This window comes from Panthera onca, chromosome X (genome assembly GCF_046562875.1).
Source record: "Panthera onca isolate mPanOnc1 chromosome X, mPanOnc1 haplotype 2, whole genome shotgun sequence".
NCBI lineage: Eukaryota > Metazoa > Chordata > Mammalia > Carnivora > Felidae > Panthera > Panthera onca.
In genome coordinates this window covers 97,951,017-97,964,577 of record NC_138357.1, presented here as the reverse complement: position 1 = coordinate 97,964,577, position 13,561 = coordinate 97,951,017, and the positions used below count along the sequence as shown (strand labels likewise).

At 36.0% G+C, this 13,561-nt stretch overlaps 1 protein-coding gene across 1 annotated transcript in view; it reads left to right on the top strand.

Annotated features, from left to right (window-relative positions):
* The window catches only part of CFAP47 (cilia and flagella associated protein 47), a 544,336-nt gene that overhangs the window by 419,587 nt on the left and 111,188 nt on the right, over positions 1-13,561 (top strand). The window contains exons 53-56 of the mRNA XM_081794138.1: positions 155-330; positions 952-1,059; positions 7,415-7,523; positions 11,315-11,419. Of these exons, the coding sequence (XP_081650264.1) occupies positions 155-330; positions 952-1,059; positions 7,415-7,523; positions 11,315-11,419 (498 nt within the window). The remainder of the gene's footprint in view (positions 1-154; positions 331-951; positions 1,060-7,414; positions 7,524-11,314; positions 11,420-13,561) is intronic.

Below are 13,561 nucleotides of genomic sequence, written 5' to 3'. Positions count from 1 at the left end.
GATTAAAGGTGAGATATATTCAATAGTAGATCAAGCAGAAAAATGAAACAAATGGCCTTTTGTTGTGTGAAAGTTTTCTTTACATTTGCTTTTGTAGAATACTAATTCAGTGCTGACACTAAGAGCTGATTATATATTTGTTCTGTAATTCTAGGAGAGCATTTGCATTGAAATACCTCTCTCTAATCCAAAAAAGAGAATTATTCACTTAGATGTGCAGTTATCAAATGCTGCTCTTAATGGACTCAAGAAACTTCAGCTGTATCCACTAGAATGTACTAAGTATGTGGCACGGTATTCGCCAGCAACTCCGGGCTGTAGAGATGAAAGGTATGGTGGGAGTGTAGCATTATATTTTATTGTCGATCCTCTGAAATTAAGCCTTCAAAATTATTTTAAGTGACTTGTTCAAGTCTCCTCATATAAAAGATGACAGAGCTGAGATGCCAGCCCGGTTTTATTGATTTTTTTATTTAGTTAGTTTTTTTTCTGGTTCTACTTGTAGACAGTCACAGGTTCTGTCTCTGTTTCCCCTGAAGGTGAGCACACGCAGACTATAAGGGAAGCTCTCCAGAGTTGCATGTCACTTGGTAGCCTTCGCATGAAAATATACATGCGTTCTATTCAACAAACTAAGTTGGCTTTAATCACAGAAAGCAGGACTTCGCTTGTTATAGCTCTTGCAAGACATTTGAATTCATTAAACATTTTTCATTCATTCAACAGGCATTTATTAAACAGATATTAATGATGACACTGTTTTTCTGAGTAATAAAGTGATTTTCTCACCAAAAATGAAAAATTTTTAATATATCTACAACAAGAGTAGAATTTGTCACAGAACAGTTGTCAAATATTGTACTTGAAACCACCTATTTAGGATTTTTGTCTGCCAGGTTTATGACACAAACTAAAGTCACTGACAAGGTTTTGTGTGTTTTTCTCCACCAGCATTGTTTTTCAACCTAATGTGGCTCTGGAGTTTTGGTATTTACTGAGATTAACTACTGAATTACCAAAACCAACCACAATACCAGAAGTACAATGTGACCTTGGCAAGTAAGTTCCATTTAATAGATAAAATTATTTCACGTAAAGAAAAAAGTTTTTCTAAAAGAATATTGTTATAATCCACTTGATCTTTTTTGATAAGACATAAATATATTTTCAGTCATTGATTTTCTTTTCCAGGGAAGGTTTGATATTGAAACTACCCCATGGAAAACTTATGTGAAAGAAAAACAAATCAGGGCTTAGTATAGAGAGGCCTTTATTCAAAATGATTATTACAAGGGAAAGAAAGGAACTACTGAAATAGTTGGAGAATGCTGATCTCAGAAATCTGCAAGCATCTCACAATCAAACAGTAAAAGGTAAAGGTGGGACAAGAAGAGTTAAGCAGAGTCTTTGGAGGGAAAACTGGACATAGAAAGGAAAATGACTGGTGGGGACAGATAGGAAAAGGAGCAATGCTGTGGTAAGCCAATTCCCAGAAGAAGCAGAGAAAGGAGGCATGTTGCACTTTTTTTGTGCTTGCTCAGGCTTGGGAACAAGCAGAGCTCAGGGGCCTTTGGGAAAGATAGAAGGCCGACTGAAGTTTGGTCAAAGCAAAGCAGAGGGTAAGTAGTGGGCAGTGGAGAATACTTGGTCACTTGGCTAATAGTTTGTGCCCTTGAGATATGACCATTTATATTTACATAGTTGAGTTCCTATTACGTGTCTGGCACCAGTTTCGATGCTGGTACATAGGGGTAACCAAGTCACTATTCCTACCTTTAAAGAGCATGCACACTAGTGGGCAAATCAGTACCTGTTTGTTAATTTCTCTCCCTTAGTACACCAGAAGAATGTTGATTTCTCCCAGTGCCAGATCTGTTAGCCAAATAAATCTTTAGCAAGTGATTTGTTGAGGAAGTGATCTCAGTGAGAAAAATCAGTAAGAGAATATGGGAAGCAGGATAAGAAAAGGGAGGAAGTAAGCAAGCTCGTGATTGCAGGTACAGTCCCAGACTTTATCTGATCCTGCAGACAGCTCTGGAGCATAAATGACATCTCAGAGTTTGTCCTGATGCCAAGATGCTGAGCTTTTGAACTCCCCAAACTAGTCACTATAGGCTTCCTTGGAAGAGGTATAAACTCCCAGGCACTTCTACTATCTGTACACTTGAGGAGACAGCAGGGCCCAAGGGAATCATCTGAAGGTCTCAGATGGAAGGCGAACAGCGACATGTAGAGGTTGGAGTCTGGGGCTAGAGAACTGGTGAAGATCTTCTAGGGGAACTGGGTAGGGCAGCAGCAGTGTCTACTTCAAGTTATTAACAAATGTCTTTCTAGTTGTATATTTTTTCTCGTTTTAAAAATATATTAATGTATGAAAACTATATGTGTATATAACAAATCGAATACACTTATGTGAAAATGTTTAGCTCAACCAGTTTTACAATCATGTGTTTTTTTTTCATTCCACTAAAAGGTGCTCACCTTTTCTCTTTCTTTTTAAGTTCTTGTTACTTTTGTACATGGTTTTCTAAAGCATATTTCTTTTGATCCAAGTTGTACTGTGTATAATTGAAAATTACATATTATTAAAACATGTTTGATAATAACTATTTTGTGAGCCAGCCTTATTATGGATCCTTATCCTCTTTGGAAGTTTGTCTGGCCATTAATTGTACTCAGTGTCTTTAAAATGTTTTAATGCTATAAATTGGCGTGGCTCTATTTTCATACATTTTTCTAGGTGGTTGGGGTTCCTTTCAATATGGAAACACATGATTTTCAGTTTTTGGAAGTCTCAAATTATGCTCTCTATTTTGTCTCTTCCTAAAACAGCCATGTTTTAGTTTTAGAACTTGGCGGCTATTTTAATTTTCTTATATTTTGGCCTTTTTTACCAACATTTGTGCTTTTGTATTAAGTTAGATTTATTTGAATTTATCTTACAATCTTTCTGTTGAATTTTCAGGTCAGCTGTCAACATCCAAGACCATTTTTGTTGTTGTTGTTTGGATGTTTGATTTATGTGGTTTTTTTTATTATAATGTTCTGTTCCTATTTCGTGTTGGTAATATTTTTTGTGATATACTTGAGATATGAATGGTCACTTTAAGAGGTCATGGTCTTTTTCTTTAATTATAAATTTTGTACTCCTTTTTTCCTATTCAAAACTTTCTCTGATGCTTGTTTCACTCATATTTGAATGATATTCAGGACTTATTGACCCATTCATGTTGTTCTATGTAAGATTCTTCATTTATTTTTGTTCCTGCAAAAAAAAAAAAATCCTTCTTATTGTTAATAGACTTTTGTGTTTTTTCCCCCGGTTTGGTATATTATGAAATGTGTTGTATGTAACATTGTATATGCTTTTGTTGCATATTTATGCCCATTTTTCTTGGGTACAAACATAGGAATGCAATATCACTTTAATGTAGTGGATAATGGCAGAGTTCAGAATTGGTTGTATTTATTTGCACTCCCACCGGCCGTACGTGAATTGTAATTGCTTCACATTCTCAAGTACGTGGGTATGGTAAGACTAATTTTGACCATTCTGATGTGTATAAAGTGGTTCATCAATATACCTTTCATTTACATTTCCTTCATTACTAATGAGGTTGAGTATCTGCCATGTATTTATTGACCATTTTGATATAGGCTTTTTTGAAGTGCCTGTTCATGTCCCTTCACCATTTTTCTGTTAGTTTGTATTTTCCTTTATATCTTTATAAGTCTTTATATATATTAGATACAAACCTTTGTGGGTTATATATGTTGCAAATATTCCTTCTTATCTTGTGAGTTTCCCTTTCAGTCCCTTAATAGAGTCTTTTAACAAAATTAAATTCTTAATTTTAATGTCGTTTCTCTACCTTTTTGTTTTCTCCTGTTCTTCCATACTCCAACGTCATTAAGAACTTCACTGTTCTTTCTAGAAAAATATATTGTCTCGACCTCTTATATTTATATGTACAATCTACCTGGAATTGATATCTGTATGTGATGTGAGAGGAATATCAGTTAGGAGGTCATTACACTAATTCAGGACCAAGGTGATAGCGGCTTGGGCCAGAGTATTACCAGTGAATGTGGAGAGAAGTGTTCAGTTATGGGTTATTTTTTAAATTGGAGCTAATGACTACTACTATTTGAGGCATAAAGAAAACAGCAGGGCATGGTTGACACTAAAGGTTTTGACCTGACCAACTGGAACTAAAGATGTGACATTAACTGAGATAGAGGAGACTATAAGAAGAGCTGGTGTGAGGGTAGGTATCAAGAGCTCAGTTTGGGACCTGTAAATTTGAGATTTCTGTTAAACATCTGAATGATGAGCATGAAGTTTGCTAAAAAGCCTCCAGTGCAGTGGAAATATTCATATTGGAGATACATTATGTAGTTCCTAGGTTTGTATCAAGTGTAAGCAAAGATGAGTGGAGTTAGTATGATTCTGCACTTCTATTTTGAAAATTTTTTTAATCTTTATTTATTTTGAGGGGGGGAGGGGCAGAGAGAGAGGGAGACAGAGAATCTGAAACAGGCTCCACGCTGTCAGCACAGAGCCCAACGTGGGTGAACCATGAAACCATGACCTGAAATTGGGACCTGAGCTGAAGGCCGTCCAAAACCAAGAGTCTGAGGCTTAACCCACTGGTCTACCAGGCGCCCCAGGACTCTGCACTTATAAGTCAGAGAAAGCTTTAATTTATTGTTTGCCTTACAGATGATTATTAATGAATTTCAGAATGACAGGTAGTGATCACTTACTAATTAATTTGCAGAATTAAATTAATGAAATTAATTGAATTTAGTCACCTCAGGAACCTTTACATATTGGAGGCATTTTTTGTTTTATTATTTTATAGAAAGTTCATTCTTCTCCGTGGTTCACAATAGTTTCTCATCCCCAGCATTTGGCACTGTCTTTTTTTTTTTAAGTGTCTTTTTATTTTAAAAGAGGTTAAGACTCATAAGAAGTCAAAAAAATAATGCAGAGTTCACATGTACACTTCATTCTGGAAATGGTTTTTAAGGTGCTACCAGTTGGTTCACATTAAAATTACCTTCTCGTTGGGGCACCTGGTGGCTCAGTCACTTAAGCATCTGACTTGGTTTTGGCTCATGTCATGATCTCAAAGTTCATGAGCTTGAGTCCTGCATCAGGCTCTCTGCTGACAGCATGGAGCCTGCTTGAGATTCTCTGTCTTCCTCTGTCTCTGCCCCTTCCCCACTCACACTCTCACTCAAAAATAAATAAATCAACATTTAAGAAAATTACCTTCTTGTTTTTCATTGATTTGACAGGTAATATTATTTTAGTTTTCTCTTGTTATTCTGTATTAACAAGTTTGAAACCATCTTGATAACAAAATATTTTATTATGAGGAATATGGAACCCAAGGAAAAACTATAACAATGTTTTAACTCAAGAAATTTAATTCTGTCCCTAAATAATATGTGCATCAACAATCCTCAGTATATTGGGGTGCCTGGGTGACTCAGTCGGTTAAGTGTCCGACTTCAGTTCAAGTCATGATCTCACAGTTCCTGAGTTCGAGCCTCGCGTTGGGCTCTGTGCTGACAGCTCAGAGCCTGGAACCTGCTTTGGGGATTCTCTGTCTCCCCCTCTCTGCCCCTCTCCTGCTCGCACTCTGTCTCTCTCTCTCTCAAAAATAAATAAGCACTAAAAAAAAAAAAAAAACAATCCTCAGTATACACATTTATAATTATAAACTTCATTTCTCATTATTGGGAAAACTAGCAATTAAAAAAAGGTTTATTAGATTCAGTTCCTTTGAAAACATTTTTCTGGATGAACAATGAATCAAGTACCTCTTTAGTTTACATATTTGCCCCTTGGTCCACTGGCAATCACAGGCTACATACACCTCTCTTACTTTTTGCACCTTTGCCCATTTCAGATGTCATCAAGTTATATTAATCTTTGCAGTGAAATTGATGTTAATTCCCACAAGACTATTTTTCACTGTTTTAGATTCCACGTATAAATGAGATCACACTGCATTCGTCTTTCTCTGACTTATTTCACTTTGCATAATGTCCTCTAGGATCATCCATGTTGTCACAAATGTCAGGATTTCCTTCTTTTTTACGTTTGGATAATATTCCATTGTATATATCACATTTTATTTATCTGTTCCTCTGTGGAAGAACATTTAGGTTATTTCCATATCTTGGCTATTGTGAATAATGCTGCAATTACCATGGAAATGCAGATATCTTTTTAATATACTGATTTAATTTATTTTGGAAATATAGTCCAAAGTGGTATTTTTGGATCATATAGTAGTTTTATTTTTTAATTTTTTGAGAACCCCCCCCCCATTGTTTGCCATAGTGGCTGTACCAGTTTACATTCCCATCATCAGTGGACCACTATTCCATTTTCTCTACATCCTTGCCTACACATACTATTTTTTTTTAATAACAGCCATCCTAACAGGTTTGAGGTGGTATCCCAGTGTGGTTTGATTTGCATTTTTGCAAGAAGACAATTTTCATGCTATACATCAAAAGGTATTAAAAATGATAGTGGGGTGAGAATTATGAACGCTCTTGATTATTCTTTGCTTTTAGCATAAATATCAGCCACATTTCTGGGGAGAGGGCATTTACTCATCATTAGTCTGGATCTTTTCAATGTAATGGACAGAACTTTGTGAATTTTTTACTCTTTGTTATTATGTCTAGACTATGTTAACTTTTTTGGCTGAATTTAACAGTTATAAAATAATGAGTAAATATTGCTCCTAAAACTGGGATATATTCCAATACCCAGGGTGGAATAACATTTGGTCTCAAAAATAGAAAATCAGGGACTAATTTAGCAAAATGTCATTAGTTCATATATGATTATTCTTATTTTGAAACTCACACAAGTTATTATGTTAGTTTTCTAGGCCTGTCATAACAAGTACCACCCGCTGGGTAGATTAAAACAACATAAATGTATTGTCTCACAGTTCTGGAGGCTAGAAATTTGAATTCAGGGTTTTCAGCAGAACCATGTTCCCCCTGAAACCAATAAGAGAGAATCCTTCTTTCATCTGTGGCTTCTGGCACTTACCAGAAATCTTTGGTATTCCTTGATGTAGGGGCGCATCACTGTAATCTCCACCTCCATTGCTATATGGCCATTTTCTCATGTGTCTTCACATTATCTTCTTATAAGGACACCAGTCATAGTGTATTAAGGGCCACCCTACTCCAGTATGATCACATCTTACCTAATTATACCTGCAGTGACCCTATTTCCAGATCAGGTCACATTCTGAGTTATTGGGAGTGAGAACTTAAATATATCTTTTTTGGGTATGCAGTTCAACCCATTAATAGTCATCAAGTTTATAAAATTATCATTGAACAAGTTTACTGGCTTTGTGTCTCCTCCCAGGTGCATGGCTCAGATGATTTCTTTAGTTAATCCCACACACGAAACCTTAGAATTGCAAGCAACAAACAGTAATCCTGAAAATTTTGTCTTGGATGTTCACGGATCAGTGGTAAGTATATTTGGAAAGCCAAGTTACCTACCACTACTAGAGCATTTTCCAATACTGAGTTTGGGACACCATGGAATATTAGAATTTGATTTATTCATAAGGTTTTAAGTGCTTAAAATTTAAAAATAGAATTTATATACATATATATCCCCCCTAATTTTAATTTATCAAAAAAAACCAATATCGTGTCCATCTAAAATTTTAAAATTCTCTATGCTAGAGTCATAGTCATGATCACTGAACTCTAAATAAACTGGTTGTGCTTTATTTTTGACCATTTTAGGAATCAGATTTGGAAATAATTTCCTAGCAGTATGATTTTGACTCAGCAGTCCTGTGTTTCCAGGGTCGCCAGGAGGCAGCCTTCCAGTCCTTCTTGAGTTCCTGCCCACCTCCCCTCCCCCACTGGTAAACAGTGTGAACAGCTCTTACCCTCTCTCCTTTCTCTATCCCATTTTCTCATTCCTTGATCCCTAGCAGCGACTAGAACCAGTCAGTGGGCCCCAGTCACTTTTCTCCTCCCACAAGTAACAAAACAAAATCTAAAGGTTTAGCAGCAATATCTTTGTTTACAAACATATGATACCAAATATGTACAGTGAATACCAAAACCGTGTTTTCAGGTAAACTTCAAAATGATAATTGTGATACATTATTTTCTTCAGAGGATCTCACACTAAATCATGAAGCCCTACTAAGTAGATATGGTATTTAAGTAAAGGCTTTTACTCTTTGCTGTTTAATGATTGTTTAAGAAATCTATGTGATTTCATTTATATCTTAATACCTGTCTCTTGTAAATCACTGGTTACCGGCTAATAATACCACGATATGAAATTAGTTCTTAACTGCCATAGTGTGTCAAATGAGATATCACTAAGTATGGTATTGCTAAAATTGTATGTAGTTTAATCTCAGAATAACTATACACACATGCTTATATCACTTAACACTATATTCTCCATAAATTAGCCAGAATATGGTGGTCAGGATATAGTTTACAAATAACTGAAATTTCTCATTAGAAAGTGGTGCTTCTTATATCTTTTATATCATTGTTTTTGCAGAAGAATATAAACTTTAGTCCGGGGGAAAACAAATGCAGTATATTGCATAATGAAGCATATAGCTTCTGCTTTAACATTTTAAAATGTTTATTTGTTTATTTTGAGAGAGAGAGAGAGAGAGAGAGAGAGAGAGAGAGAGAGAGAGAGAATCCCAAGCAGGCTCCATGCTGTCAGCACATAGCCTGACACGGGGCTCGAACTCATGAATTGTGAGATCATGTCCTGAGCCAAAATCAAGAGTCAGATGCTTAACTGAGTAAGCCATCCAGGCATCTCCTTCTTTAACATTTTAACCATGTTTCTAGTATGTTCATTCTTTTATACACTTATAAAATATTCATGAGCCCTGAATATGTACTTAACTTGAATACTGGGAAACAACTCAAAAATAAATTTATAGATGAGAAAAATACTACTATATATCATAGAACAAATAGGAGCACATATTAGTGGTAACTATAATATATATATACTATATAATACATATAGTACATATAACTATATACTAGAAAGGGAGACACACACCCACACACATATCTAACTTTATTCTTGGCTTGGTTGCATAGAATTCGTGTTTACATAAGTAAAGATTTTAAAATATTGATGACTACTCATAAATGCTTCAATAAGTAAGCATGGACTTATTATCAAGGTAAATAATGATATAAAAAACTTGTTTCCCTTCAACTATATATTATAAAAATTTTCAAACGTATAGAGAAGTTGAAAGACTAATACAATGCACAAACTTACACCTTCTACCTTGGTTCTTATATTAATGACTTGCTATATTTTTCTCTCTCTCTTTCTCGTACATTTCTTAATGTTCAGTCTGAAGGTAAGTTGTAGGCATTGTGCTATTTCAACACTAAATACTTCAGATTATATTTCTTAATAGTGTAATTAATCTCCCACATTATCTAGTATTCTGTCCAAATTTGAGTTTATTCACCTGCCTCAATTATCTTTCTCTCTTGAATTAAGATCCAGTGTAAGCTCAGGTATTGGCATCAGTTATCGTGATGACACTTGTTTGTAATTAAATGTTTTTAAGTTTCACAAAGGTCCTATATTTAATATATTGTCTATATCCCAGTATACTAAGCCAGTATATTTGCTGCAGATAAATTCCAACCAGTGGTGTTTATCTTTCCTTCTTGTAACATGGGATTTTTCAGTGAATTTCAGGTGGAAATAAGGGAATTTTATTGAGTTACTGCTTGGTTGTATACACTACCTCTATCTTCACCGCATGCTTCTGACATATATTTAGTGAAGAGGAATCTGAGGCCAGAGAGGCTAAAAAAAAACCCATGTGGTCAGTAAGTGGTAGAACTAGAATTAAAATCCAAGTTAATGTAGTACTATATAATTTTTCCAATGAAATAGATGATTTTATATATATATATTATACATATATATGTATATATAGAGAGAGAGAACTTTTTTCATATTTGTTAAATTGAAAGAAAATATGAAATACAACTTTTCTTATTTTTTTTTTAATTTTTTTTTAATGTTTATTTATTTTTGAGACAGAGAGAGACAGAGCATGAACAGGGGAGGGGCAGAGAGAGAGGGAGACACAGAACTGAAACAGGCTCCAGGCTCTGAGCTGTCAGCACAGAGCCCGACGCGGGGCTCGAACTCACGGACCGGGAGATCATGACCTGAGCCGAAGTCAGACGCTTAACCGACCAAGCCACCCAGGCGCCCCTCTTATTTTTTTTACTAAAGTTGATATTGAAATTAATTTATATTCCTTATGTGTGCATGAACTTAAGTGATTAACCGTCAGAGGGAGAGCAACCTAAGATATAAATATTTGCTGTAGATAAACCATACATATATCTAGTAAGGAGCTGCCTCTGTTCTAAATATAAAATTAAGTTTGTGTTTATATTTGTATTTCATGGTCATGATCAGAACATTATTATTAAGCACTAAGTACTACCTTCTACAAGGATTTGAATGTCACTGCTATTTTACAGTTTTACATTTTCAAAAGTTATCTGGCAAAATACGGTAGTGAAAAAAATAAACTTACTTTTCAGACATGTGCCCTCTCATTTTATCATTCTGTAAGTGTTGATGTTAGATATTATATTATTCACGGTATAGCATTCTGATTACCCAGGTACTCAAATCCTTATTATATTGTGATGGACTTGCTGGCTTTCACAATCTCTAAAGAGGTGACTCATTCTAATACTGTTCAGACTCAAGTTATTCTAACAGGTCACACCTGGAATGTGAATGTGATCGGACAAAAAGGAACACTTCATTGTACACTAAAGAAGCCTTCCTTACATCTATGCTTAGAATCAGTTCATTTCGTTTGACATCGCCAAAGCTACAAGTTAGGTTTCCAGAGGTTTAACATGTATCGGGATGATCAATAAGCTATGGGTTCTTAAATATTTCTACTATTCAGGGTTCTTACTCAGCTTTAAAACCTAATCCTGATTTCCTCGTATAGAGCAAGTGACTCCATGTGGTCATTGTCTGGGAGAAGAACATGGTGCAAATACCACTAAACACTGTTTACCATGGCTGTTATACCAGTATGCCCCAAGCAGGCATACTGGGAACGGATAACGTGTACAAGGTAACACACTAATCACGTGAATATCAGTCTGGCATATACCTAGCATGCAAAGGTGCTGACTCAAATAAAAGTATCGATTTTTCTTTCTCTTTCTTTTTCTCTCTGAATTTACACAGCTGACCATACCTCCTCACTCCACCAAAGAGGTATCTGTTCATTTCTGTCCTTCTGCTCTTGGAAGAACTGGTCATCAGGCTTCTATCATCTTCCACTGTGCTCAGGTATGACAAAGTATTCTTGGACCAAGTAAAGTCAATTAAATTTCAAAATCAATAAATAAGTAAATGTAATTCATTCATTTCACATTTTTTGCAAGTGAAACAAGTGCATTGTAAATTATTAATTAAATGAACTTTTGGAAATGCAGTATACATTGTGCATGTGGAGGTGTCTAAAGAAGCTACTTTCAGGGGCGCCTGGATGGCTCAGTTATTTAAGCGTCCAACTTCGGCTCAGGTCATGATCTCACAGTTCGTGGCTTGGAGCCCCACGTCGGGCTCTGTGCTGACAGCTTGGATCCTGGAGTCTGCTTCAGATTCTGTGTCTCCCTTTCTGTCTGTCCCTCCCCCGCTCATGCTGTGTTTCTCTCTCTCTCTCAGCAAAGAGCCCAATGCAGGGCTTGAACACACAAACCATGAGATCATGACCCGAGCCAAAACCAAGAGCTGGACACTTAACCAACTGAGCCATCCAGGCACCCCACAAGGCAGATCTTTTAAATCATTGCTTCATAGTGGGCCTGGCCCCTTCATCTTAATCGTTAGGGACAATTTAGTTGTTTGCATTTCTGGTGGAAATTGTATCAATTCAAAGAGTCTGACACATCAGCAGTGCAACTCTACTTTCAGTTCTCCAGTTCTCCATCTCAGCTTTAGAAAATCCTAGCCTAGAAATTGAATGTCAAATTCTTTTGTTTTTAATTTTTTTAATGTAATTATTTTTGAGAGACAGAGACAGAGAACAAGTGGGGGAGGGGCAGAGAGAGAGGGAGACACAGACTCTGAAGGAGGGTTCAGGCTTTGAGCTGTCAGCACAGAGCCCGACGCAGGGCTCGAACTCGTGAACCATGAGATCATGACCTGAACCCAACTCGGACTCTTAACCCACTGAGCCAACCAGGCACCCCGTGAAATTCTGTATCAAACACAAAAGAACTTAAACAAGTATGTAATCAACACAACTTTTGTAACTCAGATTAACACTGGTGCTTGATTTCAGTCACCCTGAGCATCTCCTTCGAAGTTGTAGCACATCTCCAAAGATTTACCTGTGGTTAGATTTAAATCAATAATTCATTTATCCTTTCAGCTCCCAGATGCAGACCCCTTCAACTTTTTCAATGTGCTGCCTTGTTAAGATTTTTCTTGCCTTTCCTTTTTATTTTCTTTGCCATTCTTTTTCATTTTATCCCTGAATCATTCGGGACTTCCTCTTTTATCTAATTCATCCACACAGCGTCCTTAGCCAGCAAAAACAGTTTCTTGGAAAGTATTAATTGAATGAACTTCTGGAAATATGGTATATGGTATTATTTATATGTAGCCATCTAAAGAAGATATTTTTAAAAATAAAGTTAAAGGTTTTACTTTTCTAAGAGTACACAGTAACTTTTAACCATTAGGGAAACACTAATGTAGGTTTCTATCCCTCTCTTATGTAGTTGACCTGGCACACACAAATGAGTAGCTGCTTAATCTAAAGTCTACAAATGTCAGTCCTTATATGATAAATTTGAACTATTTCTGATCATTTGTCCTTGTTGAACTAAAGGAAGTGGCTATAGTTTATCATTTATTTCATTCATTTCCGGTTTGGAGCCAGGTAAAGAGCCCCTGCTTTGTAAAACTCTAACTTCGCTCTAAAGTTGTTTGTGCGCATTTTGAATCCTGAGGTTACTTTGCCTAGGACTTCACTACTTTATGCTACCAGAGTCTCTAAATGAGATTGTGTTACAGTGTAACAGAATAAGAGCAACAATAGTAGGCTGCAAACCTGGCAATCAGGCCTTCTCTTAGAGACCAGACGGATGTTCTTAGATTTTCTTTCTTGGTTTTCAGTTGTTTTAATTTTATTTTCACATAGTTGCCATTATTTCATTCATATTTGATCGTGTGACTTGCTGTATCTAGAGGTCAGAATAGCAAAAATGAAAGAAGACATAAAGTCAGACTGGTTTGATTACCCAGCATGAATCTGTGATTCTTGCAGCCTGTGTCTATGAAAACTTTGTTAATTCTTAGGAGGCTGTATTGTCCTTGAGCTCTGCTTAGTGTGTAAGCGAGATTTGCTATCTTTTACCTCCGCTAATTATCTTTCAGAAACATGGGAATTGGATCTTTAAAGGGTTTGCTGTGTCTTCTTTC